Source organism: Cutaneotrichosporon oleaginosum (genome assembly GCF_008065305.1).
Source record: "Cutaneotrichosporon oleaginosum strain ATCC 20508 chromosome Unknown ATCC20508_contig06, whole genome shotgun sequence".
Taxonomy (NCBI): Eukaryota; Fungi; Basidiomycota; class Tremellomycetes; order Trichosporonales; family Trichosporonaceae; genus Cutaneotrichosporon; species Cutaneotrichosporon oleaginosum.
Window position 1 is genome coordinate 1,555,095 of NW_027072175.1, and position 27,136 is coordinate 1,582,230.

The following is a 27,136-nucleotide window of genomic DNA, read 5'->3' on the forward strand; positions in this document are numbered from 1 at the left end:
GGTGAACACCGTGGGAAAGCAGAAAGCAGTGGCGATTAGGAAGGCAGACAAGTCACCGAATATGACGAGCTCACCTCCACCATCTGAGATGCACAATAATATCTCATCTCACCATCTCCTCTTTCATGCAACCACATCATCTCTTGCTCGGCGCTACTGTTCCAACTCTATCCAAGATGCCAGAGGCAAGCTGCTCACTCGAGGCGCGAAGCTGACAGGACAGCAGCACCACTACCCCGAGATCAAGCGCGGAGCCTCTCTCCTCCTCGCCTGGCGTCTGGAGGGCAAGAAAGTACTGCTCGTCGGCGGCGGCGCTGTCGCAGCCTCGCGACTCGGCTTCCTCCTCGAGGCGGGCGCACACGTTACGATCGTCTCTCCTGGTCCCTTGGAGCACTCGCTGGCCCACCGCGTTGCCACTGAACCAGAATACGTTACGTGGGTCGAGCGGACATATGGCCGCCCGGATGGGCCAGAGACCAAGGCCGAGGACCTCGCCAAGGACAAAGAGCTCCCCGTCACCGACTTTGACATGGTGTTCACCGCTATTGATGACAACCCGCTCTCCCGGGCCGTCTGTGACGCCGCGCGCGCGGCACGTGTGCCAGTCAATGTCGCCGATGTGCCGCCCGAGTGCGACTTCTACTTCGGCGCGCAGGTGCGCCGCGGCCCGCTCCAGGTCATGGTTTCGACGAGCGGCGCTGGGCCCAAGGTCGCCGTCATCGTGCGCGATGTCATTGCCGACGCCATCCCAGCCGACGTCGAGGACGCCATTGCAGGTGTGGGCGCACTGCGGAAGGAGTTGCGCGAGCGAGCGCCCGGCGTCGGCGGGGCGCTCAGCAAGCGGCGCATGCGCTGGATGATCGACACTTGCGACGCGTGGAAGCTCTCCGAGATGGGCGCTATGAAGAGCCCTGAGGTTCGCCGAAGGCTGCTCGACGACGGGTGGGAGAAGCACCGCATCCTCTCCGCACACGATCTCGGCGCATCAGAGGCGGAGGTTCAGGTTATTGGGAGCCGGATATCGTCGCTTGTGCACAGTGCGGCTTTTTGGCCGAGTGTGTTGAGCTTCGTCGCGGGCGCGGCCGTGGCCTCGGCCTCGTTCATTGCGGCCGCACGGAGGAAGTAGAAGCCTTCTCATTATCACCTTGTAGAGTCTAGTATATGTTACATCTCTCTGAGTTGACAGCCACTACCAGAGAGTGGGACGCGCCTTGTCGCGACCCCCATTCCGCCGCAGCTTGTCCATCTGCTTTGCCTTGCGGTTGCTCAGAGCCGTCGTCTCGATAGTCCCGTACTTGTCCTCCTTGATCTTGCTCAAGCGGATGGGACGGTTCCCTACATACTTGCCTGCTGTCAGCCGGGCCTCTCTCTCAGCGCCTACCGTCCATCTCCTTCCACGCCTTGAGGAAGTCTTCTGGGTCCTTGAATGCGATGAATCCGTACTTCGCCTAATGTCAGATGGCTTACCAGCCGATAACCTCACCTTCTGACTCAACCGGTCGCGCACGACTTTACACTTGCAATACGAGCGATACTTGGCGAAGGCCTCGTCGAGCGTGCGCTCGCTGACGTCATTCGAGACGTCGCCGACGAAAAGGCGATACCATTCTAGAAAGTCAGCCGTAGTCATACCAGCAGCACTCACTGGGATCCCAGTCTACCAGAGTTGGGTCCTCCCAGGTCCTCCCGCCAGCTGTGCGGATGACAGTGTCACGCTGCTTGTTGACGACCTGCTTCTGCTTGGGCGCCTTGCCGTGAGACGGCGCCTTTTGCTTTTCCTTGGGCTGCAGGAGCTCCGCGCCAAGGATGGGGACATTCTTCGGCGCCGTCGCGCCGCTGCCGACCGAGCCGATCTTGTATCCGTCCTTGTCGTACTGCGTCGGATCGTACACGGCCGCGCTCGTGGATGCCTCGGCGTTGACCGACTCACCGGCGCCCCACGAACTCATCATTGACGCGATCTGCTCCTGCGTGTAGCCCTGCTGGGCGTAGTACTGTTGTCAGCATTTGACGGGCAAGCGAGGGAGGGAAGGAGGGAGGGTGAAGGAGGCGCTGGTGCGGGACGAGTTGATCAACTGAGACAGTCCACACTGATACCCCGTTCAACCGACGAGTTTCGCCTCTACTAAACGCTATGAACAACCAAGGCCTCCTCCTGTCCTCGGAGTACTAGCACGCCGAACAGGCGGGCCGGGATGCAGCCTGTCGATCGCCAACGACGGCGTGTCTACGTCGGTATACTCACAGCTGCCCACTGAGCGTTAGCGCCATACATAGGTGCACGCGATGGACTTACCGCTGCTTGACGCTCTGCCTCAGAGACGCCTTGCGCCGACGACGACGACATTTTGGATGGTGAGGAAAAGTTGGATGGAATGCTGGAGAGAGATTGAGAGGTGTCAACATTGAGTTGGGTGGCAAGTGTGACAAACTGATCCCGTCAGTTTCAGGCAAGCACACGCCTTTTGCGGTGAGGGAGCGCCAGGATTCGAACAACCGACATGTACCACCAACGACGTAGTCTCCACCGTGGGAAACTTATTTCAGTGGCGCCAATACCCGAATATTCTCTGCGCTCTACTGGAGTGAACTAGCGGGAATGCGCGGCACGCGAGCCGAGCTTTTGTTCGCATCCGGTATCCGGACCGGCCCACCATCTTACGTGCTCTCGGAACCCCATTGTCGCGATGTGGCGCTTATCGCTCGCTGGAACGTATCCGGCGCTATGCGACCAATTCATCGGCCCCCAACGCGGCCGAACGCCCTGTGTCTCGCATTAATTATAATTATAGCCCACGACTTGGAAGCCCCTAGATCCCGCGGATAATATCAGCGCGCCTCACGATCAACGTGAGACAGAACGATCGCGATGGGTTTGCTCCGATCCGACACGCCCGACGGCCAGGAAATATCGCGCAAAACACCATTCAACTCAATTCATTCTCGCTGCGTGAGTCGCTACAATCAGACTAGCTACAGGCACGCCCTGTGCGCCTCGCCAATGGCGCCTCACACGTGTGCGAGCTCGCCCTTCTCCGTCTTCTTCTCCTTGCGCCATGGCTTGTTGAGCGGGCTCTCCTTGCCGTCGAAGATGCACAGGTCGTACGTGAACGCGCCGACGAGCGCGCCGCAAATCGTCGCGATGATCGGCGTGTATATCCAATAGCAGTTGCGATATGTCCAGATGGTCTTCGGGTAGCCGAACATGGCGCAGGCGATGCGGGGGCCGAGGTCGCGCGCAGGGTTGAGGCAGTAGGCCGTCTCGGTGCCGAGCGCGGCGCCGATGCCGACAATCAGCCACAGGAGGACCATACCGTTCATGCCGTTGGGGATAGGGTTGTTGTTCTGGTCGCTGAGGCAGAGGATGAGACCCATCAGGACTGCGGTCGCGAATACCTCGGAGAAAAAGGCGCCGACATTGGTCATGTACGGCTGCGTGTTGGTGAAGAAGAGGGCGCCGGTGGACGTCTCGAGGCCAAACGTCCGCACGTTGTATCCGCCCTCGAACTGGTTCAGAAGCCGGTGGTAGTTGCCTTGCACGAGACACGAGCCGAAGCATGCTCCGAGCGTCTGCGCGAGGATGTACCCGGGAACTTTTCGCCATGGGAAGCCGCGGAATGTCGCCAACGAGATAGTCACGGCCGGATTGATGTGGGCGCCACTCACGCCGCCACAAACGTACACGCCAAACCTGGGGTCAGCTTTCGGCACACAGGCACCATTGCTCACATGACACCGATGCCCCACCCGAACGAGATCGACAGGTACTGGCCCTGCTTCCACTCGCTGAGGACTGCCTGGCAGTTGACGCCGTTGCCGAAAATGAGGAGGATCATGGTTCCAATGAACTCGCCGATGTAGTCCTTGTACTTGTGGCGGAAACGGGCAAGGGGGTTGGCAGGCATGCAGATGTCGGCTCGGTCGGGCACCTCGAGCTCCGGGTGGTGCTCAAAGTGCTCGACCGACGTCTGCTTGTGTACGGGCAGTGACGAATTCTTTGGGGTGGGGTGGGCTGTCGTGTGTGCAGGCGTGTCTGCGGGGGTGATGTGGCCGACTGCGCCTGGCCAGACCGTGTGCGACGTCGGCGCTTGTCCTGCCGTCAGTCATGATTTAGGAGGAGCTCACCATGCTGCATCTGCTCCAGCATCTCGGGCGTAACCAAAATGTACTGCACTTGCGGCTCATGGCTGCGGTAGCCGGGACCGATGACGCCGGGGTGAGAGTGGTAAGCGTGAGCGTGAGTGGCACCTGGGCCGACGACGTTGTGCATTGGCTGGACGTCCGGGGCGGCCGGGTGCTGCTCATCGGGAAGGGAGCGAGCAGCGAGTATTGGGTGGCTGCCGGGGATAGAGCTGATGTCGCTCATGGGTCCGTTATAGCGGATCTCCTCGTGCACGGCGCTGTGCACGCCTGGTGTGTGGTGGACCTCCATTCTTGAGTCTTCTGGAGTGGACACAGGTCTTGATGAAGGTAATGGGTGAGATGCGGGCGCCGTGCGCGCACTCGCTCTTTAAGCATGCGTTCATACCTCGATCTGCAGCACATGCCCTCTTTGGATTCTCCAGCTAACGCGGCCAAGTGAGCCCGACAGCCCCACACTCGCGAGAGGAAGAGCGCAATGCCAGCCAGACACTCGCCAGCACTGCAGTCCCGGTGCGGGGCGTAAGGCAGGTCCTCGGCCCTCATCTCGCGTAGATCAGGAGCCAATGCCAAGCGCTGGGCAGCTGGGCGAGCGGAACCGGCTTCACCTCCGTGAGCGCCAGATTGACTACCTTTCCTCATTTGAGCCGACATCGGAGTGGGGTCGGAGCGGCCACTGCCGGCTGGGTGGGGCGGCAGATGCCCGCAACTTCGTCACAAACTCGGAAAACGGGGGCCACCGAAGGTTCGCCTGCCGTCATGCTCAGGCTCCACCACGGCACCGGCCAAGGTCGCTCGGTCGCGCTCTCCTGCGTTTGAGCACACAAGTAGTCAGGCAACTCGATCGGCAGGGCAGGGCACCGTGGCAAGCGGGCAAGCGACGCACATTCACACATGGCTCATTCTCTTGGAACTGAGGCTGCACCATGTCGCGCAGATCAGGCGGAATGAATATCCCAGCCCCAGCCACTTCAGCGCGCCTTTGACTACGTGCGGGAAGCACCTGAGCATGTGATCCCCATCAACTTGTTCAGTCTTCCGCCGGCTGTGCACATGTGATGAGTTTAGCGCAGCCACACCGCTCAGTCGACATGGCCGGGTTTCCCGAGCATATGATGGGATTTTTCCGAGTAGTACTGAGACATGAATGGCCGGCGGGCGTTCACCTGGTCGCTGCGGCTGCAACAATGGTCGATCGAACCGGCAGACCCAGCCGAAGAGATCGGTGTGGGGCCGAGGTACTGTGATGCGGGGCAGTTAGGGTGAGTTAGCAGAGTCAGCGCCGCGCGCCGAGCCATGAGCCGCGGTAACACATGGGACGGGAAGTCGCCGGGGTCACCGGGGGCCTGGCTGAGTGATGGAATGGGCGGGATGGCGAGATGTTGTGAGCAACGTGTGTCACAATTCAACAACGTCTTTCGCCAGGTCAAGGCACGGGGCGATTCGCCCTGAACTAAGATCGACAGGTGGCAGGTGCGAGATGGCACGACGCTCACCTCATCCTCCTCATTCCAGCAACTGAAGGTGACACACGGCCTGTCCTCTTCTTCTTCTCCCCACATGCTTGCCAAGCTCTGCCCGCGTTCCGTGACGTCCGCAACTCCCGCGGAGGCATTAGGGTGCCTCCTCGATGAATCTTGGCCTCCTGCTGTGTGTGGCAGCTCGGAGATACCCCGGCAACGTAATTGGCCCCAAAAGGCCCCACGCAGAACGATGGTCCGCATGATCGAGCCTCTCGTCATCTCCCTGCACCATGCCTTGCCCACCATCCATCTCCGCGCAGTCCGTGTACGCCGGGTGGCCGACGCTTTGGACGGTCTGAACAGGATGTCTCAACTCCGCACGATTGCGCCGAGCCGGCGCCGGCTGATTGGCTGGCGTACATGGCCATGCGGAATCTTTGGCTCGCCCTCCTCAAGACCTCAGGAACCAACCCTCTCCTCATTCCCAACCACCTCACAGCTGCTCGCCACAGTTGCCGACGATTCATGCCTGCGCACCGCCTGGGAGGGCGCTTGGCCGTCGCTGCCGGCCCAGCCTCAGCGATCCCATGCGCGTTGCTCTTCCCGCCTCTGCCCAGGATGCCGTGGTCTGCCGCTCGTATGCGCCTGCCCCCTCGAACGCAAAGCCAAGCGCGCACACTCACCCGCCTCTGTGCGCTCCCACGCCCCGGCCCGGCTCGTCGCGGTGATATACCCCGCGCCATCACACACACACCGCTCTTCAAGAGTAGCCGGACGCCCCATTTCCGCACATCTGCACCGCGACTTCATCACTACACCACAATGACCGTCCCTCAGAAGCAGTATCTCATCTCGGTCGACGTCGGGACGACGAGCACGCGCGCCATCGTCTTTGACGAGGCCGCCGAAGCCGTCCTCACCCACCAGACCGAGTATGAGCAGCTGTACCCCCACCCCGGGTGGCACGAGCAGCGCCTCGAGGACCTCATTGGCACTGTCAACGAGTGCCTTGAGGGTGTGGCGAGCAAGCTCAAGGAGAAGGGGATCGAGAAGGACCAGATTCCGGCCATGGGCATCACGAACCAGCGCGAGACTACTTGCGTTTGGTCGCGGAGCACCGGCAAGCCCCTCCACAACGGTTAGTACGGCGGGACAGGGGGAGGGTAGCGATAAGACTACAGACAGCGAGGAGGAGCTGACAGCAGCCGTCGTGTGGCCTGACACGCGTAACACGGTCACTGTCCGCCTCTTGTCGCTCAAGACGCGCAAGGGCGGCGACGTTCTCAAGGAGAAGACCGGCCTGCCCCTCTCGACGTACTTTGCCGGTCCAAAGCTGAAGTGGCTACTGGACAACGTCGACGCGGTCAAGGAGGCGCACGAGAAGGACGACCTGATGTTCGGCACCGTCGAGTCGTGGGTTCTTTGGAACCTCACGGGCGGCAAAGAGGGCGGCGTGCACCTGACGGACGTGACAAATGCGTCGCGCACGATGCTTATGGATCTCAAGACGCTGCAGTGGGACGACGAGTGTCTGAAATTCTTCGGCTTCCGGCCCAAGATCCTGCCCAAGATCGTCTCCAATGCCGAGGTATACGGCAACGTCGCCAGCGGCGCGTTCAAGGGCTTGCCGATCGCAGGCATGATCGGCGACCAGCAAGCCGCGCTCGTGGGCAACAAGTGCGTCGAGCTGGGCTCGGCCAAGAACACGTACGGCACGGGCGCATTCATGCTGTTCAACACGGGCCACGACATCGTGCCGTCAAACTACGGCCTGCTCACCACCGCGGGGTACAAGGCCGGGCCGAACGCGCAGCCTGTGTACGCGCTCGAGGGCTCGATCGCCGTCGCGGGCTCGAGCATCCAGTGGCTCCGCGACCAGCTCGAGCTGATCAGCAGCGCCAAGGAGATCGGCGAGCTCGCCGGCAAGGTCAAGGACACGGGCGGCGTGTACTTTGTCCCGGCGTTCTCGGGGCTCTTCGCCCCGTACTGGGACGACACGGCGGCGGGCACCATTGTCGGTATGACGGCGTACACGAACAAGTGCCACATTGCGCGCGCGACGCTCGAGGCCACGTGCTTCCAGACGCGCGCGATCCTCGAAGCCATGGCCAAGGACTCGAAGAAGACGCTCAAGGTCTTGCGCGTCGACGGCGGCATGACCAACTCTGGTGAGTTTTTCCCCCTCTGTCGTCCCCTCTCGCATAAGCCGCGACCATACTAACCGCAGACGTGTGCATGCAGCTCCAGTCCGACATCCTCGGCATTGAGGTCGAGCGCCCCGTAATGCGCGAGTCGACGGCGCTCGGGTCGGCGATCTGCGCGGGCGTCGCGATGAACCTCTTCGGATGGGATCTGGCCAAACCAGAGACGCTCTCCAAAGTCAATGTGCAGGGCAAGACGACGTTCGAGCCCAAAATCGCCGAGAACGAGCGCGTGCATCGCGTGCGCGGGTGGGACCGTGCCGTCCAGCGCGCCATGCAGTGGAAGGAGGACGACGCGCGTGCTTCACGTACCCCGGGTGCGTTCGAGGCCGATGCGCCGGCCGTGGGCCGTGGCAACTGAGAGCGTGGGCTAAAGCGACAGTGGAGAGCTCGGCAGCAAGGTTGTAACAAGCAACATAGGTGTAGGCTATGCTACTGCTAGCAGCGGTGAGGTGGTCACTATCGTTTGGTGCTGTGCCATTGCCTCCTAGCTTAGGAGGTGCCACGTCGTCCACGTCGTGAGATCTCGTTGACCTCAAAAGTTAATCGCGCACCGATGCCAGGGATCGTCGATCAGCCACTTACGATTACAAGGGGTGCGGGATACCCGCTCATTATGACGTCATCCTATAATGCCCACTCAAACCAGCCAACCTCACCACACCACAACTCTCACAAGACTTTTGCTTGCAACCAAGCACGCACCAGTGGCGAGGACCCGCCCGGACGGCTAGTTATTGCACTTGTGGATGCTCTGGCGACATTGTGTGCACTGTAGTCGTGCGAGGGCCCGTCCGGTCACGTTAGCGTTCGTGACTGCTTGGTCCTCACGCAGCGACGAGAGAACTATACTTAAAGACCTCGGCGCCGGCGTGTTTGGTGCTCTTGGTCGCCATCAGTCACTCCGTTCTGCACATTCTTTCTCTGAAACCACCACCCGTCTCAGACGAGTGGCGACGGCCAGCTCCGCCGGTCGCACGCTCGCGACTCTCCCCACAACTCCCCTCTTCTCCACTCAGCTCAGCCTGACGAGCGACGCGTTGCACCGCCTCGCTGGATCGCTAGTGGCGACAGTGGCGTCCGAAGCATGTACACGTGCATGAGGTCACCGTGAGCGGCTTCTCGAAGAGCTCTCGGAATGCCAGCGAATGAGCGCGGAGGATAGCAGTCGAGCAAGATCAAGAACCGACCAGGGGCCGCATGCAAGGGGGCGGCCTGGACCGTCATCATGATGACCAGCAGTGTCACGCATGTTGGTGCCGCTGGTGCCGTTGTCCCTCTTCGATCTCCCGTCTTGGCCTCTTTGAGAGCAGCCGCGGTGCAGCGTAGCGAAGCGAGGGTACCTCGTCCAACCTGTGACGGCCGCGGCATGTGGAATGACGTAGTGGATGTTTGAGGTTGAACACTTGTCGGCCGCCTGGCCCCGATCACCATCGACAACGCTGGTGAACGCTGGTGCCGGAGGTGAGCGCGCAAGTAGCTCATGTGCGCATGTGCAGCATGAGATCTCGGAACTTGAGCGACCGCTAGAACGGGACGAGGGGGGCCACTCAAACTCAACAACCCGCACACCTCGGGTGCGTCACGAGACCCTTCACAGCCCTCCTCGCTCCCCTCGCTCCCTCGCTCCCTCGTTACCTCGCCTGACATGGCTGCTCCGCTCGTGTGCTGCTCATCCCATGCAACCCATTGTCCATGCCTATGACCTCATCCACGGCTGCTCGCCGGCTACCACAGCGCCCACCTCGCTGGCACTCTCGCGCTGGCACGGCGCTTCTCGCTCACCGACATCGCATATAAGCCGCGGCGCGTGATCGTTGCATCTCCATCCGCTCTCATCTCTACTTTCACGAACTTGTACGAAACTCAACCGAACCACCCAAACATCACCAATCAATAATGGAGGCCATCAAGAAGCTCGTTTCGTGAGTACACCCCCACTTTTCAATAGCTCTCCCGCCATGCCCGAGACTCCAGCTCACACGCAGCGGCTGCAAGTGCCCCGAGGGTACCCGCGGCACCGCCCAGTGCCAGTGCCGTGCCCAGGCCGGCGGCTGCCCCTGCAAGACCAACAAGTGCAAGTGCCCCGGCTGCACTGGCCGTGTCCGCGCCGAGGGTCGCCACACCTCGTCGTCGTCGTCGGACGAGGATGACAACGACGCCATGCGCCAGCGCAAGGCCGCCAAGAAGCAGTACCGCATGCAGGCCGGCGGCATGGGTGGTGGCATGGGCCAGCCCGGTATGGGCGGCGGCATGGGCCAGCCCGGCATGGGCGGCGGCATGGGCCAGCCCGGCATGGGTGGCCAGCCCGGCCGCTACTAAGCGGCTGACTGTCTGTACACGGCAGCGGCGAGCGGAGTGTGGTAGTGAGCCAGCAGTAGCAGAAGTATAGGAAGAAGACAGAAGTTATGTACCAATGACGGCGACGGCGATGGCGACAGTACTGACAGCGACGGCAATGGTGCTCCGCGTTTCACGGTCGTCGTGGGAGGGGGAAGAATATGCCCGCGAAGAATCAGAGCAGTCACATGCTCTTGGGTTTGCAGCCCGGCCCGTGACCCAGATAAGCGCACGTAGAGTGGGAAGCGGTCGGCATGGGCTGTGGGCGTTGGAGACGGCAGGCAGTGGCCGCTACGTCATCGTTCCACTGTTTGGGAACAGTAGACGTGGCAGCGGGAGTCGAGAGGCGGCGGGAGTCAAGTGGCAGGGCAGGAAGCTTGCGTCTCCAGAGTCTTTAGTCTCTCGCGGATCGCGGAGGACTAGTTTGCAGGACTTTTGAGATCTTCAAATGAATGCCGAGGGGCGTGACTGCGCGACGATGTATTATTATCTATTGGCGTTATCTAGATGGCGTGATTGCCGACCCTCCACGCCGTTATCTCGTCCAATTCTTCGTGCATGGACCCCGCTCGCACCTGACCACGCAAAGTCGTCGGAGAACTCTTCGGACGCAGCCTCGGCGCATGCGACCAGGCTCATCGCCGACGCCAGCAGCCCATGATGGGCTCATGGTGGCCCACGATGGCAAATGGCGGATAAACTTGGGTGGGCAGCCTCCACCTCGGCCCAGCTTGCCCGGGCATCGATGCGTGGGCGAGCCATGATCCGTAAGAACAAGAACAAGAACAAGAACACGAACACACATCCTCTGCTCTACACTCATCATGATCGTCAAGGCTGCTGCTGTGCAGGCGTCCCCCGTCTCGTTCGACCTCGTCAAGTCTGTCGACAAGGTTGCGCGCCTCGTCGCTGAGGCGGCGGGGAATGGCGCCCAGCTGATCGTGCTGCCTGAGGCATTCCTCAGCGCCTACCCCCGTCACTTCAGCTTCTCGGTCGGATACCGCACGGAAGACAACCGCCAGTGGTACAAGAAATATGTCGAAGTAGGTGTGATTGAACTGGTCGGGTCAAGAGGCCGAGGGAGGGCGCCGCCACCTGGTGGAACCTCCGCTAACCCTCACTGAGTCCCGCTGACCCCAGTCCGCCGTCAAGATCCCCGAGGACGCGCTGACGCACGACTGGGCCACGTCGGCGCCGGAGCAGGCTGAGGGCGACGACTTCTGGGCTTTCGCCCGTCTCTGCGCAATCGCCAAGGAGCACGGCGTGTTCCTCAGCGTCGGCATCATCGAACGCAGCCTGATCGGGAGCACCGTGTGGTGCTGCAACGTCGTGTTCGGACCCGACGGGCGGCTGCTCAGCAAGCACCGCAAGCTCAAGCCCACGGGTGCTGAGCGCATGATCTGGCATGAGGGCGATGATCTGAACCCGGCGCGCGACGCCTCCGGTGCCGTGGTGGAGGGCACCGATAACATGCCCGTTGTTCCTACTGCGATCGGGCGCATCGGCGGGGTGATTTGCTGGGAGAGTGAGTCCGCCGGCTCGGTGTTGAATAACACAGCTAATGGCAGACTACATGCCCCTTGCGCGCTACGTGCTCTACAAGAAGGGCGTGGAGCTGTATCTCGCGCCGACCGCCGACGGGCGCCCTACGTGGCTGCCCAGCATGCAGCATGTCGCGCAGGAGGGGCGCTGCTTCGTCGTCACCGCCAACCAGTACCAGGAGGCGAGCGACTTCCCTGCCGACTACCCTGCGCCGGCGGACGCCGACAAGGTCTGGTGTCGCGGGGGCAGCGCGATCGTCGACCCGCTCGGCAACGTCCTCGCCGGCCCGCTTTGGGACGAGGAGGGCATCGTATATGCTGACGTGAGTGTTGAGAAGAGCATCGCTCATGGCAGCTTGACATGGGCCGCATCCATGCGACCAAGGTCGACTTTGACCCCGTCGGGCACTACTCGCGCGAGCCGCTGCTCAAGCAGATGCTCGACAAGCTGTGGTAGAGGAGATGTATCAGAAGGAAATGGGCGCATGACGTCATGCTTCGGCGATGAGCGATGGGTGGATGTTGAGCGACTGTCGATCCGTGGCAGTTGTTACAGTCGCCGCAGAGCTAGTCGAGCTACGTTAATTCAGCTTCTGCGGGACATCGGGAGCCCACGGGCACAAGCCATGCCGTTGAGGCGGCTCCTGGCGAGCGGTTCATGTGACATGCCGCATTCCTCACGAAGTCACAGCGCGACTTGAGACTGTCCCACTCCACTGTTCCCACACAACCTGAATGCTGGCAGTTCTTCTCCTCATCGGCGCGGCGGCGGCGCCGCTGCAGCCTCTTCGACCGCCGGACACCGTTGTGCGCAACCTGACGCACATGAGCCCGCTGCTCACCTACGACGGCGACGTAGACTATGTCTTCGGGCCGCCGCGCACCCCCGACGGTTCTATGGCGGAGGACATCTCCTTCTCGCACCATATCCTGAAAGAGGGAGCCAGCGCCGAATTCGTCTTTGCGGGCTCGGCCTTTTTTGTGAACGGCTGGGCGGACGCGGTGCTGCGTGTAAGCGAGTATCCGCTCCACGGGGCGTCGGCCGGGCGCGCGCAGTGGTGGCACGTCACGGAGGAAGCGCGGGAGGTGCGCGAGCGCACGCTCGTCGCTGTCCTAGGGAACGACGGGCCCCGCCGCGTCCGGCTAGACGTCACGAGCGGCGAGGTGTGGCTCAGCCGCGTGGTCACGCACACCGATGTCCCGTGAGCTCTATGGCGGCACTGCTTACGCCAGACCCAGCACGCAGTGGGGCGCTCCCCACTGGCCGATTATGGACGGCTGGCGTGGCGTGCGTGAGCGCATGGGCGCCGTCGTCAAGGGGATCTGGCGCGAGACGTACGTCGATTTCGCGGATATCGGGGGTGAGTGATTCCGTGTGTGCGCTGACGACAGTCGAACAACCTGTGGCGTGGGGCCTTGGATCGTACGATACGCCTGAGGACGAGGACGACGACTACGCCCACGTCACACTGAGCCCCGCGCTGGGCGCTAGCTGCGTCGAGCTCCGGGGGGCGACTCCGCTGCCGTCAATGGGTGAAGGGCGGTACCGCGTCCTAGTCGATCCGCCGCTTGCGGGACATAGCGAGGTTTGGCGGCGCGTGCATCCCGTCGGGCCGACGCCGGCCGACATCGTACTCTTCTCTGCGGTACTCGACCCCTCCATGGCGTTCACCGTGACGCTTCAGTTGCAGGGCGTCGGGTGGCACTGGGCGAGCGCGTGGTTCCTTGCAGAGATGGGCGTTCAACCCCTCCCACCGTGGATCGGGCGCGGGGGGCGCGTGCGCCGGGTCTTTGACCCAGTGAGGGGGCACATTGTCCTTGCGCTCTCATGTACAATTGCCGTCGCCACGATCGTGCTTGGCTTCGTGCTAGCTTGCCGGCGTGTGCGGACGGTCGACGCTGAGCGGACCCCGCTTCTGGACGGCTGAGAAGAGCTGCGTTTAGGGCCATCCATCATCACAATCAGATTGTACATACTACAATGCGATAGTCCCCCGCCACCCTCGTACTTTCTCCTGCTTCACAGTGCGTACCGTGTCGAGGGCCCACCGCGCCTCGCCGACTTGGGCGCGGTATTCAGCGTTCGTGAGGAAGCGCAGCTGATGACCCCCAATGGCCGCCACGCGTTCCTCCACCGCTTCAGGCCGAAGCCACTCAGAGCATCGGCGGCGTATCCACTTGATGATGTTGTGCGTCACGGCCGCGGCAAACTCATCGTGCGTGCGGCCCTCGTCATGCGAGAGCCCGCAGATCTGGTGGGGGATCTCAGATGCCCCGACAACTGTCCACGATGTAGTACGATTCGTGCTGATCATGTCCGCCACGTCCCGAAGCAGGCCGACCCTGCCCACCCTATCCTTCCTCCACGCTTTGTTGGGCGCGACGAGTGTCCCCGGCGTGGGCTCGAGGATGATGACACCGGTGCCCCCCCGCATCCTGCGATCCAGGCCCGACAGCTCGACTCTACACTCGGGGAGGTCGGGGCGTGCGCAGTCCAAGCGCGCATGGAACACGGCGCGCCGCACATGCGGATCATGCAAGAAGTTCATGTCCGGAATCCACCAGTCGTAGCGGCCGCGGCGGCCGTAGTTGCTGGCGCCGCCGGTCTGTTGGAAACTCGTGAACACGACTACGTCTTCGCACGGTAGCCACAGCTGCTCCTTCTGGTACAGAAAGACGCGGACGGTCGCGGCCGGGAACAAGTTCGTGTGGTGCATCAGGTGCGCCGAGCAATTCCACAAGTGGATGTCGAGCACGCGCGTGTGCGCAAAGTATGCAAGCCACCGCGCACGCAGCGCGGTGCACTGCGCACCGCAGCTGTCGCTGCCGATTCCATGCCAGGTGTCGTCGTGGTTCAGGTCGCATACCCAGCCGGGGAGGGCGCCGTGCGCCGACGCGACGTGCACCCGGTCCTTACCCGGCAACTGTACTGTGGGGCCGAGCGGGAGGTGCGGCGCCCCCGCGGCCCACTTCTGGCCTCTCGGCGGTCGGAGTCCACGGCCGAGCACGATGTGGCGCGCCAATAACGCGTCGCATCGCTCTTGCAGGTCCCGGGAGGCCGCGCGCAACGCGAGAAGGCCGCCGTGTGGCGCATAAAACACGATGCGATCAAAAATGTGCGGGAAGGCAGTGTAGTTGATCTGCGTAGCAGTTGTCGGCTTGACCTTTGCGGTCTTCGCGGTCTTCGCGGTCTTCGCGGTCTTCCGGGTCTTCTTGATTGGCGCGGCCTTGGTAGATGCGGACTTGGCCGCGGTCTTCTTGACAGGAGGGAGCTTCGCGGCAGCTTTGGCCACTGCGGACTTGGCCTTGGGAGCCTTCGCCGTGCTCACTCCCACAGCCGCTGCTTTGCCCCTGCGCGTCGCAGATGTTTTCTTGCGGTCGGGCTTGCTGTTAGTCTTCGGAGGTGCATCCGCGGCGGGAGCGGAAGCGTTCACGGCTGCAAGCTTTCGCGGACGCCGAGTGACGACCATGGTGAGATGGGGAACGCATCAAATTGGATCATGAGGTGCGGGGTTTTATTGTTGTTGTGTGCAACAGTCGAGTCAACTCCGCTGCGGAATGAGTCCAGATGACTCTGACGTCCCCCAGGATAACGGACCAGGTGTCTCAACGTTGAGTAACCTTTGCACGATCTTGCCCGCATGCATTTTGAACGGAGATTTCTTGAACAGAGCTTATGCACTGTGCACGCTACCTCTCGTAGCGAGTTCGCCATCCATTGACTCGAGTCATGAGCTGAGCTGGGTGAAACAGCAAACACTCCACCCCAATCGCCTCCCCCGTTCCTCGTCACGATCTAAATGCATTCCACTCGCTTCACGATATCACCACGCCGTCGTCTACTTCTATCCTCACATAGTCAGAGTCACAGTACGGATCACGTGCACATCGATGCCATGCCGCCCCGCAGCCAGCCGCCTACACAGCTGTCTTTCTTAGTTCTTTGGCTGCATGAAGTCGACGATAAGGTCAAGGCAGGCCAGGTCGTCGTCGTCGGCGGTGTACGCGCGGACGTTGACTACAAACTTTGCTGCAAGTTAGCAACGCTTATGCACGTGAACGCACCCTTGGGGATCTCCTTGGGGAGGTCAACCTTCTGCACAACAGTGTAGTCGCCCTTCTCGACAGGGCACTGCACGCTCGCGTTGGCGTTACGTCTTCCGTTAGTCACTCGGTAGAGATGTAAACACTCACGCCTCCTCGCACAGGTCAAACTGCTTCTGGAGCAACTTGATCAAGCCGAGCTTGACCGTCACGTCGGCGTACGCGCCTTCCTGTGCGTTAGCATTGGATGCGCAGGGTGTAGGTCGCGCGTCAAAGCAGTTGCGCCCTCCCTTCCTCTCCCCGCGACCGCCGTGCACAGCAGACCTACCTCAATCTTCTCAATAGCCGAAGCCTTGACCTTGACTTCGAGCGCCTTGCCCGGCTTGGGCGGGTCGGGCGTGAGCTCGATGCTCTCGATTTGGCTGGCGTCAGCGTTGGGTGGCAAACATGTGGCCAAACACAGCGCGTGTGACTTGTCACGTACAGCGGGTCTGTGGGGAGGCCTGCGGTCAGCAATGTAAGCGGTACAACCACCCACCGCAGTCAACGTAGCGCCACGAGTCAAAGGTGTACACGGGGCCGTCAGTCGGGAACTGGACGTTGCCGCCGAGGACGTCGGCGACGAGGCCCAGAGCTTCGTCCGCGATGCCGGCCGATACGGGGATGGCGAGGGCGGGGAGGAGAGCGAGGAGGGAAAAGCGCATGCTGGGCGTGCTGAAGATGGACGAGTAAATGCGGAGAGCGAGAGAGATGGGCGAGATGGTGATCAGACGAGACGCAGCGCGAGTGCGAGTGGGGCCATGACGTCTCAATGGCATGCCGTGGGGGGGCAATCGCCAGGCACACTCTACGTTTGATCCCGTTGTGGCGGCATCTCGATCATCTCAGCACCATATTACATGAAAGTTGAATGCATACAATTGACGAATGCGTCTATTTGTCAAATCTATCAATGAGTTTGTGAGCAGGTGCGTATGCCAGCGAGCCAGAGTCCAAGTCCGGAGCCATGTCCATGTTCGAGGGTTCAACCGCGCGCCATCTAAGGCACAATCATTTGCGCGCTGCGCTCATCGCGCGTATTGCAACGCACCGGTGCAATGCCGGGGCACGTGGGCGATGCCGCACGCGCAGGCGGTACGCTGCGGTCGAACTGGTCCTCGAGCTCGTCCTTTTCTTCGATGGGGCCGAGCTCGGGGTCGCCGCGCTCGCGCTTCGCCGTCGTTGCGCGCACAATCTCCTCCATGTGGTCGTCCGAGTCGCGCCCGCGCTGCGTAATGCGCCGGATGCGCCGGCCGTACTTCATGAGAATGAGCGGGACGGGCACGAAAATGAGCGAGAGGAAGGCGACGAGCGTAGATGCCCAGTTGATGCCGAGCGCCTCGTACATCTCCACGGTGCACAGCGGGAGCACGACGCCCATGATGGAGCGCACGACGGTGCCGCCCGCCAGGACAGAGGCCGCGTTGTGGCAGAACATGTCGACGAGGTAGTTGTTGCACGCGAGAAAGATGAGGACGAGGCCCGCCCCATAGGGCACGGTCGCACCGATGGGCACGATCCAGTGGATCGAAATGGGCACGCACGTCCACGCGAAAATGAAGAGACCGATAGGCAGGAGAATGGCTCCGATAAGACCAGTCGGCAATCGCGCCTCAGGCGGCAGCGCACCCTTTTCCTCCAGCTCGCGAGCGTACTTCGGGTTGCCCGCAAAGATCATGTATCCCAGTGCGGTGTTGGAGCCGACGGCGATACCGATGAAAGCGAGCGCTGCGATACCAGGCGACCAGCCGCGCGCGCCCTGGAACACGAGCGGGAACGATGCTGAGGTTAGCAGAGTGGCATGTACAAGAGAGGTGACTTACTGAACTGCATGTAAAGCAGGCCAAAAATCACCGCCATGTAGATCGAGAACACGAAAACGATCGGCTCGGTAAACAAGAGGATGTAGGGCATCTTGAACTGGTTGATGACGAGGTCGCGGTGGTTTAGAGGCTTAATCACGTCGTCCTCGCACTTGTACACACGCCCCGTTGCAGCCGAAAGCTTGAGCGCGCGCTCCCGCAAAAGCACAGGTCCGTATGTCTCGGGGATGTACACGATATGCACGATTGTGAGCGCGCCAGCGAAGAACGCCGCGACGGCCGCCACCCAGCGCCAGCCTTTAGCGTACGAGAGAAAGCCGCCACAGATAGGCCCGACGACGGGCCCGAGCCACGGCATGACGCCGAACACGCCCATAGCGAGTCCTCGATCCGAGCTCTCAAACATGTCACTGATCAGACCTCCGGCGCTAGTCATGGACGAGCAGCCGAACGTGCCAGCCAGAAAGCGGAGTACCAGCAGCGCATTCAATGTTGGTGCGCCGCACACGCCGGCATCGAACGCCGTGAGCGGGATGAATGTGAGGATGTATGTTGCGCGGCGCCCATAGACCTCCGAATATGGCGCCCACAGGAACGGCCCTAGCACGAAGCCCAGAATATAGATGCCGGTCACTAATGTCAGTCTGGAAGCCGGACAAGGCCGTGCCCTGAACAATTCGGCGCCCGGGACTCACCCATGATGTACATCTGATCGTTGTGGTCTGGAAAGTCGCTGCGGATGCTGCCCATAGCAGCGGAGAGGACTGACGAGCCCATCGTGACGGCCAGTGTCCCCATCGCGGCTGACATCAGCGCTGGTCCAACGTCCGAGCTGTGTAGCCCATGCCGTGCCGTGCCGTGCCGGGGTCGCGGCCAGAATTTTCGTGCAACTCACCCATGATTGTCAACGTCCACTTGTAGAGTGGTGTCCACCGATATGGGTTCTCAGTGTCGTTTGGGAGCCACACCACGACGTATGGATCTTCGGGTGTGCCGGCGCCCTTGTACTCGTGCGCGACGATGGTACGCCAGTCCATTGGCGTCCTGCGCCATGGGCGGCGCCGCAGCGTAAGGTCGCCCCCGTCTTCTCGCATCCCGTCGTCCGGGATATATCCCACGATCGTCTTGACGTCGGCGCTCGATGCGCTCGAGGCTGTCCCCGGCGTGGGCGGGACATCCATAGTTGATAGAAGCAAGCAAGAGCAATGTCGAAATGAAATCAGAACACGTCGAGATGCTCTGCATGCATCTAGACGTTGACAAGGGCCAGGTCCCATGCTTGCAAAGCAAGGCAGATTTCTGGGTGACGGGCTTGGCGCCTGGAGCCGGTTACCCGATCGGCCATGTCCGAATGTGGTCACGGCATGCCGCCACCTGCCGACCGCCAGCCCGCAGCCCCATGACTCAAGCCGCAGGACATTGGGCCCGCAAATAAATTGCTAGTCCGGCCGCGTATAGCCCTAGGCTTTGGGCTGCATGGGTGGCGGCGGGCCACAGGGTCGCGTCTCGGTGAAATCCGCCGTAGCTGCGCTGCTGCGCTTGTGGGGCCGTGGCGGCTTCGGAGGATGAAATCAAAAGTCATGTGCCTGCCAAGCGGTACAGTGTGCCGGGGGCAAGACGGTGAGGCCAGGCAGGCCCTGTTCAACATTGCTTGTCCTGAAAAAGCATCCACGCTGGCCCGTCGCGTTTCCGCGAGGCGATCTCCTCATCATGGGGCATTCTGTCGCGCCACTGCTGACCAAGTTTCTGGTCAGGAATGTTTCGTCGATCCGCGCTGCGTCCAGGCCACTTAGTCTGTGATGCTTTGTCATGCGCGTCTCACGTGCAGACGCCGTGGCGTACCCGTCGGGCTATCGACACGGGTCCGTGCAGTCTTTTGTGCGGGGTCATGGGCGTTTGTACTTGCGGATGCTTCGCGTCGTCTCCTAGGTGCGACAGCTTTCGGCCTTACAACCCCTGCATACCTTGACGGACACCGATGGTGTCAATCTTCCCGCCCTCGCGAAGTTCACGAGTTCCTTCGAGAGCATACTCAATTATTAAAAGAGGAAGTGGAGCTCTTTGCTCGCTCCCAACGGCGTGGGATGTCGAAGGTGCCCCATCGCTCACAGTCGGCTTGGAAGACATGCGGGTATTTGGGCAGAGTGAGACTCGTAGTCTTTGAAAGAGCAAATGGTAGCAGTGACGCGAAGTTGGCCCCATCGTATACCTCGCCATCACGGGAGAGTCTTGACGGCGGAGGATTTGAGAGGAGCTGAGCGGCGAGAATTCCAACGAAACAGTCAGTAAGCGCAGTGAGAGCTGGACGAGATCAACTTCGAGCGGTGGACTCCAGTTGGAGCGTGATCCTTGCTCCCAGATAGCATCCATTCGACCCAGAGTGGCGGAGGTGGCCCCTGCTGCCGGATATTCGCGCAGGCGGAGTGCCAAGAAGGGAGTGCGTAACTCCGCGAGGGCACTCTAGAGATGATGCCAAGGCCTTTCAATCAGTTTCTCAACCTCAATTGCCATCTCTGGTTACATGACGATATCCGGAGAGGCATCAAGGAGGTCCAGCAAGAGAGAGAGAGGCAGAGAGGAGAGTTGGGAAGCGCCTCGTGATGAGCCACACGCCAATTCGGCGAGCCTCCCACTTGGCCCGACGCGACATAGCGTCCAGTCGTATTTTGGGAGTCTCGAGTTTCTGGCATTTATGAGCGGTGAAGCGAGTCTCTGGAAAATCTTTTGCGATGCGTTGATACCTGGTGGAGGGATGCGATCTGTCTAGGGTGGCTGTTCTAGCCGATCGGTTTGAGTATTGACTTACTCGTGTTGTCCTCCCAGATCCACCTACGTGTCGATTCACTCGATCCCCCAAGCGCCATGTGTTGAGTCGTCATCGTTATGTGGTACATCTACAACAATATGTCGAAAATTAACACTCCACTCCTACTTCTTGCGACCCTTGCGCTCGCGCTTGCCGTCGCTCGATGTGAGGCCCAGTGTCTTGACGCACTCTGGGCAGTACCACGTCTCGGGTAGTGGCGCGGTGAGATTGACGCACTTGATGTGGAACTGACGTCAGCCGGTTCAACCGGTTGGCTTACCCATTCATACTTGCACTTGTCGTTGTCGCATCCGATCATCTCGCCAAAGCTCTTCTGCTGGCAGAAACAGTAGAGCTGGTCATCCGCTTCGACTTCGGTGCCGTCAATGATATCGACCTCCATTTCCATATCTGGCACAGGTTCGGGTTCGACGCTCATTGCAAGGCTATGCCCGCGCCCACGCCCGCGCGAGCCAGCACGGCTGCGCGCCCCGCTCTGGCTTCGCGGGAGGGGTGGGGGCGGCATGCTCCCCTGCCGTGGCGAGTTGGATGCACTGAGTACGCCGAACCCAGCGCTAATCTGCGCCGCGAGCGGTGTCGCCTTCTTCGATCGCTTAGTGGGCGCGGGCATTCCCTCAGGCGTAGCGACCTTGATCTCGAGGCCGTCCTCGTCAACGTCCATCCCGCCTACCCGCCGCCACTCCGCTCGCCCCCTCTCCCTCGCGCGCGAGACGATGCGCTCTAGCCTCTCCGCGAGCCGCACCTTATCTTCCTGGAGCTGCTGAATCTTAGCCCACTCGGCCTGGATTTTGGCGACGTTCTGCGCATCCTTAGTCGACAGGTGCGCGGTGGGGATCGGCGCGCCTGGGGGAATTGGCAGAGGGAATGTCGCGGTCGCCGGGGTTGTGGTCGCGTTAATGTTCTTGACGCCCTTGGTAAGGCCAACGTGCCGCTGGTTAGCGCGGTTGAGATGTTCTGAAGTCAGAGGGTCAGTGGTGCAACGCACGGGAGATGCGTTCGTCCTTGTCCCTGATCTCGGCCAAGAGGAACGCCACCTCGCCAGGCAGATTGTCCAGGCCTCAGTGTCAGTCCCTCCAGTGAGGCTACGCACTCTGCACGAACTCGGATGCAGCGATCGCCGCCTCTTCTGCGTTGAAGTGGGGGTGAACGTGGAGGGGGAGGGAGGACATTGTGAGATGAGATGAGAGAGAGATGGAGAGAGAGAGCAGTGCCAAGTGGAGCTTTGTAGAGTGGAGAGCCTCCACCGGCCTCAAAATGACCCGAACATTATTTTCCATGTTTATGAGACATTTATTCAGTGGGGCTCCGGGGGGATCGACCGGATAGTTGCTCCGCATCAGCTCTCACTTCTCACAGATATCCCACTCGTGCACTTCCCATCTCTTGTTCAACCCATCGCTCCTCTCTCTTCGATGCCTGATAGAATCACAGTCGCTGCACTCTCCTGCCATCTCGCTCACGGTGTCGGTCCCTCCGCTTTCGGCCTCACCCCGCCTCCTCCCTGTCCAATCGAGCTCGAGCTCGACATCGACCTCCTCCCCACTGTCGTCCCACACTGCGTCGACGAGGACGACATGCGGGGACTTGGCGTGAATTACTCATCTGTGTCCAAGGCTGTGTATGCAGCCGTGGCTGACCCCGCTCGCGTCTGGCCCAATCCTTCGGCAATCTTGCGAGAAGCCGCCATCGTCGCCCTCAGGCTACCGGCTGTCGCCGGCGTCACGGTCCGCGCACGCCTCCCCCGCGCCCTCCTCCAGGCTCAGTCCGCAGACTACACCCAATACTTCCCCCGTGTTACATCGCCAGCATCCATGCCTCCTCCAACATGCACGATTCGAGACCTGCGCGTAGCTTGTGTCATCGGGCTGCATTCGCACGAACGAGCGGAGCGGCAGCGGCTCGAGGCGGACATCACTGTCGACGGGTATGAGCCAAAGGGATGGAGCCACCGAGATCTGGCGGATCAGGCATTTACAGTAAGGGCAGTGTGGAGCGCATCGCTGACAGCAGTGGCTGGAGAAGTCCGAGTTTGGCACTCTCGAGTCGCTCGTCGACTCGTTCGCCCGGCACCTTCTGTCCTTGCCCATGCTGTCAGCCCCCGACGCTCGCGTCGACGTAACGCTCCGCAAACCTTCGGCGCTTCCATTCGCGACGCCCGTCATCCGCGCCTCGCGTACTGCCGCATCGTTCACAAAGCGTGGCGGCGTTTACCCTGTCGGCACTCGCTTCCATTCCACAATGGCCGCAATTAAGGCCGAGCCGCCCCGAGTTTTCATCGCGGTTGGCTCCAACCTAGGCGACCGCGTAGGCTACGTACGACGCGCCGTACGTCTCCTTCAGGAGGGTGGGTGCAGGCTGGTGGACACCAGCCGGCTCTACGAAAGCGAGCCGATGTATGAAGAGAACCAAGAGCGGTTCCTCAACGGCGCCATCGAGGTGAGTGACCTCAAGGCCACGGCTTACGCAGATCCAAACGTCTCTCAAGCCGCTTGAGCTTTTGCGGCTGCTGAAGCAGACTGAGCTCGAGGTCGGGCGCACCAAGACGTATCGTAACGGACCACGGGTCATTGACCTGGATCTCATCGCCTACGGCGACGAAGTGGTGCACATCGGCGAGCCAGGAGACGAGCCGGACGAGGACGGCGTCGGATGGCTCACAGTACCTCACGCCTCGCTTGCTGAGCGCGAGTTTGTGCTCCGCCCACTGGCAGAGTGAGCGACTCGCATTACTTCGCTAACAGCAGCATCGCGGCCGACTTCACCCCTCCGGGCCTCTTGCCCATCTCCGAGCTCCTAGCTCGCGCCCCACCTGGCGGCCTCGAGCCCGTCATCCCCTTCCCCTACCCGGCGCGCCCTCTGCGCCTCACAACCCCCTCAACGCCCGCCATCATGGCGATCTTCAACGCGACCCCCGACTCCTTCTCCGACGGACACGCATCACGCACGGAAACGACGCACGCGCTGCGCGCCTGCGAAAGCATGATGGCGCAGCCGAACCCGCCGGCCATAATCGACATCGGGGGCATGTCGACGCGCCCGAACTCGGAGCCATGCACGGCGGAGGAGGAGCTGTCGCGCGTCATCCCGCTGCTCGAAGCGGCGCGCGCGAGCCGCGCGCTCGCGACCGTGCCGCTCTCAGTGGACACGTACCGCGCGTCCGTGGCGTGCGCGGCCGCGTCCGCCGGCGCGAGCTGCATCAACGATGTGCGTGGCGGCCGCGAGCCCGGCATGCTGGCAGCAATGGCGGAGGCCGACATGCCCGTCGTGCTCATGCACAGCCGCGGCGACGCGGTGAGCATGCTCGCCCCCGCGAGCCAGACGTACGCCGCCGGCGTGCTCGCCGGCGTGCGGGCCGAGCTCGCCGCCTCTGTGGCGGCCGCGAAAGCCGCCGGCGTGAAGCGCTGGGATATCGTGCTGGATCCCGGGCTCGGGTTCGCCAAGTCGCACGACGACCACCTCCGCCTCCTCCGCGACATAGGGGCGCTCGCAACGCACGAGCTGGCCGGATACGCACTCCTCGTCGGCGCGAGCCGCAAGGGTTTCGTTGGCCGCGTGACCGGACGCAGGGTGCCGGCGGAGCGCGGCGCCGGCGACGCCGCCGTCAACGCCCTCTGCGCTATGAGCGGCGCCGTCGACGTCCTCCGCGTACATGAGCCGCAGGCGGCGGCTGAGACCGTCATGATGGCCGTAGCCGTCCGCGACGTCAAGTAATGCATGCATGAGTATGGGCTATGCGTCAGGTGCGAGCTTTCCCTTCTGTCAGCACTGGAGGCGCAGGGCTTACAGATCCGCTCGGCGCTGTGGCAGATGCACTCGACGCCGGTGTTGCAGGGGCGCAGCGCGCCGCCGCCGTAGGCGAAGCACACCCAGTGGCAGGACTCGGCTGTCCACAGTCGGCAGCCGCGGCTGCGGGAGTCGCTTGGGGTCGGCGCCGCAGTAGCCAGAGTGAAGAGAAGGATGAGTGGGAGGAGTTTCATCTTGTGAGAAGATTGTGAGCAGTACGCAACTGTTCAGCATTATATGCGGCATCCGACATGGGAACGATTAGATTTGGGTTACAGTTGGGTTCACTGAGGCTTGCGGGCAAAACTGTGTCGGGCCGAGCTTATCGTCAAGGTTGGGCATCTCCCGAGCAAATATGTCTCAATCTGGTCATGGAACACGCAATGCCAAAGCTTCTACCCTACTCGATCCTTGCGCGTGGTGGGGGCCGCGGCCCCATGACCCACAGCCCGGCAATCATGGCGGCGTGCGCGATGAACATGAGCGCGCTAGAGCGCGGCGTGGCGGGGTACGTGTCCCATGCCTTTTCGAGCATGGCGGGGATGCCGAGGCTGGCGTGAGCAGACTCCAGCGTGAGACACTTACATGAGACCCCACTGGCCCCAGCCGCCGCCAAAGTACAGCAGAAACGGGAGCTGGTGGAAGTACCACGTGTGGAACTGGTAGTGGAGGGATCGGGCGCAGGCCATACCGATGAGATTGGAGGAGAAGAGAACGAGAGGGAGATGCGAGGACGACAGCTGGCCAGGGGGTACGGCGGGCTTGAACATTCCGCGGAGGGTGTGGAGGCCGTTCGTGAGGACGGCGCGCGTGCCGCCTGGTACGGGACACCAGCGATAGAGACCGAAAAGAATCAGCAGGGCGGCGTGGCAGCCAAGAAGGGCACGACCGAACGCCCGGGAGAGGAAGATGTGCTCGGGCACGAAGCGCCAGTTCACTGTCCACTGATAGAGGAAGGAGCGGGAGAAGTCGAACGCGCTGGCGAAGTAGACGCGGAGTTGGGCGGGCGTCTCGAAAAATGAGTATCCGCCAAGACCGAGCTGCACGAAGCCGATTATGATCAGGCTGTCCAGAGTGCCCACAGCACCTCGGGACTGGAAGAGCACAACGAGAAGGCCGGGAAGGAAGAGAAGGATGTTCATCTTCACTCCGAGGGCGAGGGAGAACAAAAAGCTGCCGATCTTCCAGTACTCGAGCTGAAGAGCGACGACGGCGGCGTAGAGTGGCAGCATTGCAAGCGGGTCGTTGAACAGGCGGAGAAGGTAGATCGAGTGGGACCGCTTCGAGAGCACCAGAGGGAACAGGAGCCATTGCGGTATATGTCGGTCTCGGCCGGCGAGGTAGTACACTGCCGCGGCCAGTAGAAGAGTGGCCTGCTCTACGGCAAGCCAGATCCACTGAGCCGCACGCTCGCGCGGCACGGGGAGGAGCTGATGGAGCGCAGTGTAAATGTAGAGGTGGAGAGCGGGGTAGACGAGTGGCCCGGTCTCGCCCTCGATCTTGCTGTAGTCACGTTCTCCCGCAAGAAACATGTCCACCTGTTGCATGTACGCGGGCCAGTCGATCTTGGTGTCTGGTGTGAGCGGGGTGCCGTGACGGCGCAAGCGTACAGGGCACACGGAGGATGATTGCCGTGCCGAGCACGAGGTTGAAGGCCGTGAGGAGGAATGCGAGAGGCCAAAAGTGCGAGCGGTCGAAGAGGAGAGATTTTGTTGTGCCGACGGGGTCGCGGAGGGCACGGACGGGGAGGGAGAGGAGAGTGGAGAGGGCAGAAGAGGAGGGCGTGAGGGTAGAGGAAGAGGAGGAGGAGGGCGCGGGCGCGGGCGGGGGCGCGGGAGCGGGTGCCGTATCAGAGACAGCAGCAGGCTGCTGCTGATTTTGCGACTGCTTCGCTGCTAGTCGTCTTGTTGGCGGCATCGTGAACGAGCGTGAGGAAACAAGATACAGAAGAGGAGAGGAGAAGAGGAACAGGACGCAAAGGCGGAGTGGTTCATTGGTGTACCTCCACTTCCGCCAAAGAGCTACGTGCCAGACGGGGCACCACACAGATTTGCTCCCGTTGCCGTCTGATTGTGGAAACGACCTCATCACCTCCTCCATTCAACTCTTCCTCACCACTTCTGACACCCCGCCCGCGCCATGGACAGCATCGAGACCCAGTCGCGCTCGGCGCTGGCTTCTGGGAGTATTGGCGCGCGCTTTATCTCCCAGAATGCCGTTGATGAGGCAAAGGAGCGTCGCGAGGAGGAATGGAAGGCAGCTTACGAGCGGTGCGCCTTGTATTTAGAACGGCGCTTACGACAGGATCGGACAGGAGCCGCCACCCGAGATCAAGGAGGAGGAGCACGATGGAAGGACGCTTTACGAGCGACTCGAAGAGCAAAAGGTGCGCGGATAGGGAGGCGAGACTAACCACAGCAATTGAAGCAGGATTGGTGGGATGACCGCATGAAGATGAAGAACCAGTACCGCGGGCTGGTGGGAGAAGAGTTTGAGTTTTTGGCGGAGAAGGAACGCGAGAAGCGCGATGCAGAACGCAGGATCGAGGAGGAGGTCACGACTGAGCTGCAGGGGTATCGGGAGTGAGTTGTCAGGCCTAAACTGAATGAGATAAGAGAGCACTAATGAACAGAGCCCGCTCAAAGCGCGCCGCCGACGCTGTGGCGGCCACGGAACCGCAGGCTGCTCCGAGCTCGGTACCGAAGCCTCCGTCCAAGAAGGTGGCGGCGCCCGCGAAGCCGGCCAAGAAGGACTTGCGATCGCTGATGAAGGGTGTTGTGGTGAAGAAGAAGGCCGCCAAGCCCGCCGACAAGGCTCAGGAGAAGGATAAGAAGCGACCGGCCGAGGATGACGGGCGCGAGGCTAAGCGCCGTGCATGAGCGTGGGCGAGGGTGAAGGTGAGTCAATGGTGTGCGCCGGCCAAGATCCGGATATG

General features: G+C 61.6%; 16 protein-coding genes across 16 annotated transcripts; 7 read left to right on the forward strand and 9 right to left on the reverse strand.

Annotated features, from left to right (window-relative positions):
* Positions 1-88: 88 nt before the first annotated feature.
* COLE_07034 (uncharacterized protein) lies at positions 89-1,126 on the forward strand (the record flags this gene model as incomplete). Its single annotated transcript, XM_065626518.1, has 1 exon — positions 89-1,126. One exon carries the CDS (start codon positions 89-91, stop codon positions 1,124-1,126), a length of 1,038 nt encoding a protein of 345 aa, XP_065482212.1.
* Positions 1,127-1,189: 63 nt separating this feature from the next.
* COLE_07035 (uncharacterized protein) lies at positions 1,190-1,952 on the reverse strand (the record flags this gene model as incomplete). Its single annotated transcript, XM_018424379.2, has 4 exons — positions 1,190-1,347; positions 1,382-1,448; positions 1,484-1,608; positions 1,646-1,952. 4 exons carry the CDS (start codon positions 1,950-1,952, stop codon positions 1,190-1,192), a joined length of 657 nt encoding a protein of 218 aa, XP_018275713.2.
* A 1,057-nt stretch (positions 1,953-3,009) lies between these two features.
* On the reverse strand, positions 3,010-4,432 carry COLE_07036 (uncharacterized protein; the record flags this gene model as incomplete). The annotated part of the gene is made up of 3 exons (XM_018419920.2): positions 3,010-3,691; positions 3,730-4,093; positions 4,126-4,432. 3 exons carry the CDS (start codon positions 4,430-4,432, stop codon positions 3,010-3,012), a joined length of 1,353 nt encoding a protein of 450 aa, XP_018275714.1.
* Positions 4,433-6,425: 1,993 nt separating this feature from the next.
* On the forward strand, positions 6,426-8,165 carry COLE_07037 (uncharacterized protein; the record flags this gene model as incomplete). The annotated part of the gene is made up of 3 exons (XM_018420535.1): positions 6,426-6,741; positions 6,809-7,771; positions 7,831-8,165. The coding sequence occupies 3 exons, from the start codon at positions 6,426-6,428 to the stop codon at positions 8,163-8,165; spliced, it is 1,614 nt and encodes a 537-aa protein (XP_018275715.1).
* Positions 8,166-8,824: 659 nt separating this feature from the next.
* On the reverse strand, positions 8,825-9,454 carry COLE_07038 (uncharacterized protein; the record flags this gene model as incomplete). The annotated part of the gene is made up of 1 exon (XM_018419921.2): positions 8,825-9,454. One exon carries the CDS (start codon positions 9,452-9,454, stop codon positions 8,825-8,827), a length of 630 nt encoding a protein of 209 aa, XP_018275716.1.
* A 236-nt stretch (positions 9,455-9,690) lies between these two features.
* Positions 9,691-10,101, reverse strand: COLE_07039 (uncharacterized protein; the record flags this gene model as incomplete). The annotated part of the gene is made up of 1 exon (XM_018419922.2): positions 9,691-10,101. The coding sequence occupies one exon, from the start codon at positions 10,099-10,101 to the stop codon at positions 9,691-9,693; it is 411 nt and encodes a 136-aa protein (XP_018275717.1).
* Positions 10,102-10,968: 867 nt separating this feature from the next.
* On the forward strand, positions 10,969-12,142 carry COLE_07040 (uncharacterized protein; the record flags this gene model as incomplete). Its single annotated transcript, XM_018421564.2, has 4 exons — positions 10,969-11,187; positions 11,285-11,669; positions 11,713-12,008; positions 12,041-12,142. 4 exons carry the CDS (start codon positions 10,969-10,971, stop codon positions 12,140-12,142), a joined length of 1,002 nt encoding a protein of 333 aa, XP_018275718.1.
* Positions 12,143-12,420: 278 nt separating this feature from the next.
* Positions 12,421-13,613, forward strand: COLE_07041 (uncharacterized protein; the record flags this gene model as incomplete). Its single annotated transcript, XM_018425590.1, has 3 exons — positions 12,421-12,887; positions 12,919-13,046; positions 13,078-13,613. The coding sequence occupies 3 exons, from the start codon at positions 12,421-12,423 to the stop codon at positions 13,611-13,613; spliced, it is 1,131 nt and encodes a 376-aa protein (XP_018275719.1).
* A 48-nt stretch (positions 13,614-13,661) lies between these two features.
* On the reverse strand, positions 13,662-15,155 carry COLE_07042 (uncharacterized protein; the record flags this gene model as incomplete). The annotated part of the gene is made up of 1 exon (XM_018424380.2): positions 13,662-15,155. One exon carries the CDS (start codon positions 15,153-15,155, stop codon positions 13,662-13,664), a length of 1,494 nt encoding a protein of 497 aa, XP_018275720.1.
* A 465-nt stretch (positions 15,156-15,620) lies between these two features.
* On the reverse strand, positions 15,621-16,433 carry COLE_07043 (uncharacterized protein; the record flags this gene model as incomplete). The annotated part of the gene is made up of 6 exons (XM_018421565.2): positions 15,621-15,715; positions 15,751-15,842; positions 15,880-15,959; positions 16,058-16,151; positions 16,214-16,232; positions 16,268-16,433. The coding sequence occupies 6 exons, from the start codon at positions 16,431-16,433 to the stop codon at positions 15,621-15,623; spliced, it is 546 nt and encodes a 181-aa protein (XP_018275721.1).
* A 335-nt stretch (positions 16,434-16,768) lies between these two features.
* On the reverse strand, positions 16,769-18,628 carry COLE_07044 (uncharacterized protein; the record flags this gene model as incomplete). The annotated part of the gene is made up of 4 exons (XM_065626519.1): positions 16,769-17,550; positions 17,592-18,224; positions 18,287-18,394; positions 18,487-18,628. The coding sequence occupies 4 exons, from the start codon at positions 18,626-18,628 to the stop codon at positions 16,769-16,771; spliced, it is 1,665 nt and encodes a 554-aa protein (XP_065482213.1).
* Positions 18,629-19,390: 762 nt separating this feature from the next.
* On the forward strand, positions 19,391-19,849 carry COLE_07045 (uncharacterized protein; the record flags this gene model as incomplete). The annotated part of the gene is made up of 1 exon (XM_018419924.2): positions 19,391-19,849. The coding sequence occupies one exon, from the start codon at positions 19,391-19,393 to the stop codon at positions 19,847-19,849; it is 459 nt and encodes a 152-aa protein (XP_018275723.1).
* Positions 19,850-20,519: 670 nt separating this feature from the next.
* On the reverse strand, positions 20,520-21,587 carry COLE_07046 (uncharacterized protein; the record flags this gene model as incomplete). The annotated part of the gene is made up of 4 exons (XM_018424381.2): positions 20,520-20,645; positions 20,678-21,372; positions 21,404-21,475; positions 21,509-21,587. The coding sequence occupies 4 exons, from the start codon at positions 21,585-21,587 to the stop codon at positions 20,520-20,522; spliced, it is 972 nt and encodes a 323-aa protein (XP_018275724.1).
* A 243-nt stretch (positions 21,588-21,830) lies between these two features.
* COLE_07047 (uncharacterized protein) lies at positions 21,831-24,129 on the forward strand (the record flags this gene model as incomplete). Its single annotated transcript, XM_018421003.2, has 4 exons — positions 21,831-22,394; positions 22,429-22,854; positions 22,886-23,130; positions 23,163-24,129. 4 exons carry the CDS (start codon positions 21,831-21,833, stop codon positions 24,127-24,129), a joined length of 2,202 nt encoding a protein of 733 aa, XP_018275725.1.
* A 472-nt stretch (positions 24,130-24,601) lies between these two features.
* Positions 24,602-26,118, reverse strand: COLE_07048 (uncharacterized protein; the record flags this gene model as incomplete). The annotated part of the gene is made up of 3 exons (XM_018424382.2): positions 24,602-24,752; positions 24,787-25,774; positions 25,812-26,118. 3 exons carry the CDS (start codon positions 26,116-26,118, stop codon positions 24,602-24,604), a joined length of 1,446 nt encoding a protein of 481 aa, XP_018275726.1.
* Positions 26,119-26,340: 222 nt separating this feature from the next.
* Positions 26,341-27,080, forward strand: COLE_07049 (uncharacterized protein; the record flags this gene model as incomplete). Its single annotated transcript, XM_018424383.2, has 4 exons — positions 26,341-26,471; positions 26,506-26,587; positions 26,620-26,783; positions 26,834-27,080. The coding sequence occupies 4 exons, from the start codon at positions 26,341-26,343 to the stop codon at positions 27,078-27,080; spliced, it is 624 nt and encodes a 207-aa protein (XP_018275727.1).
* Positions 27,081-27,136: the final 56 nt, after the last annotated feature.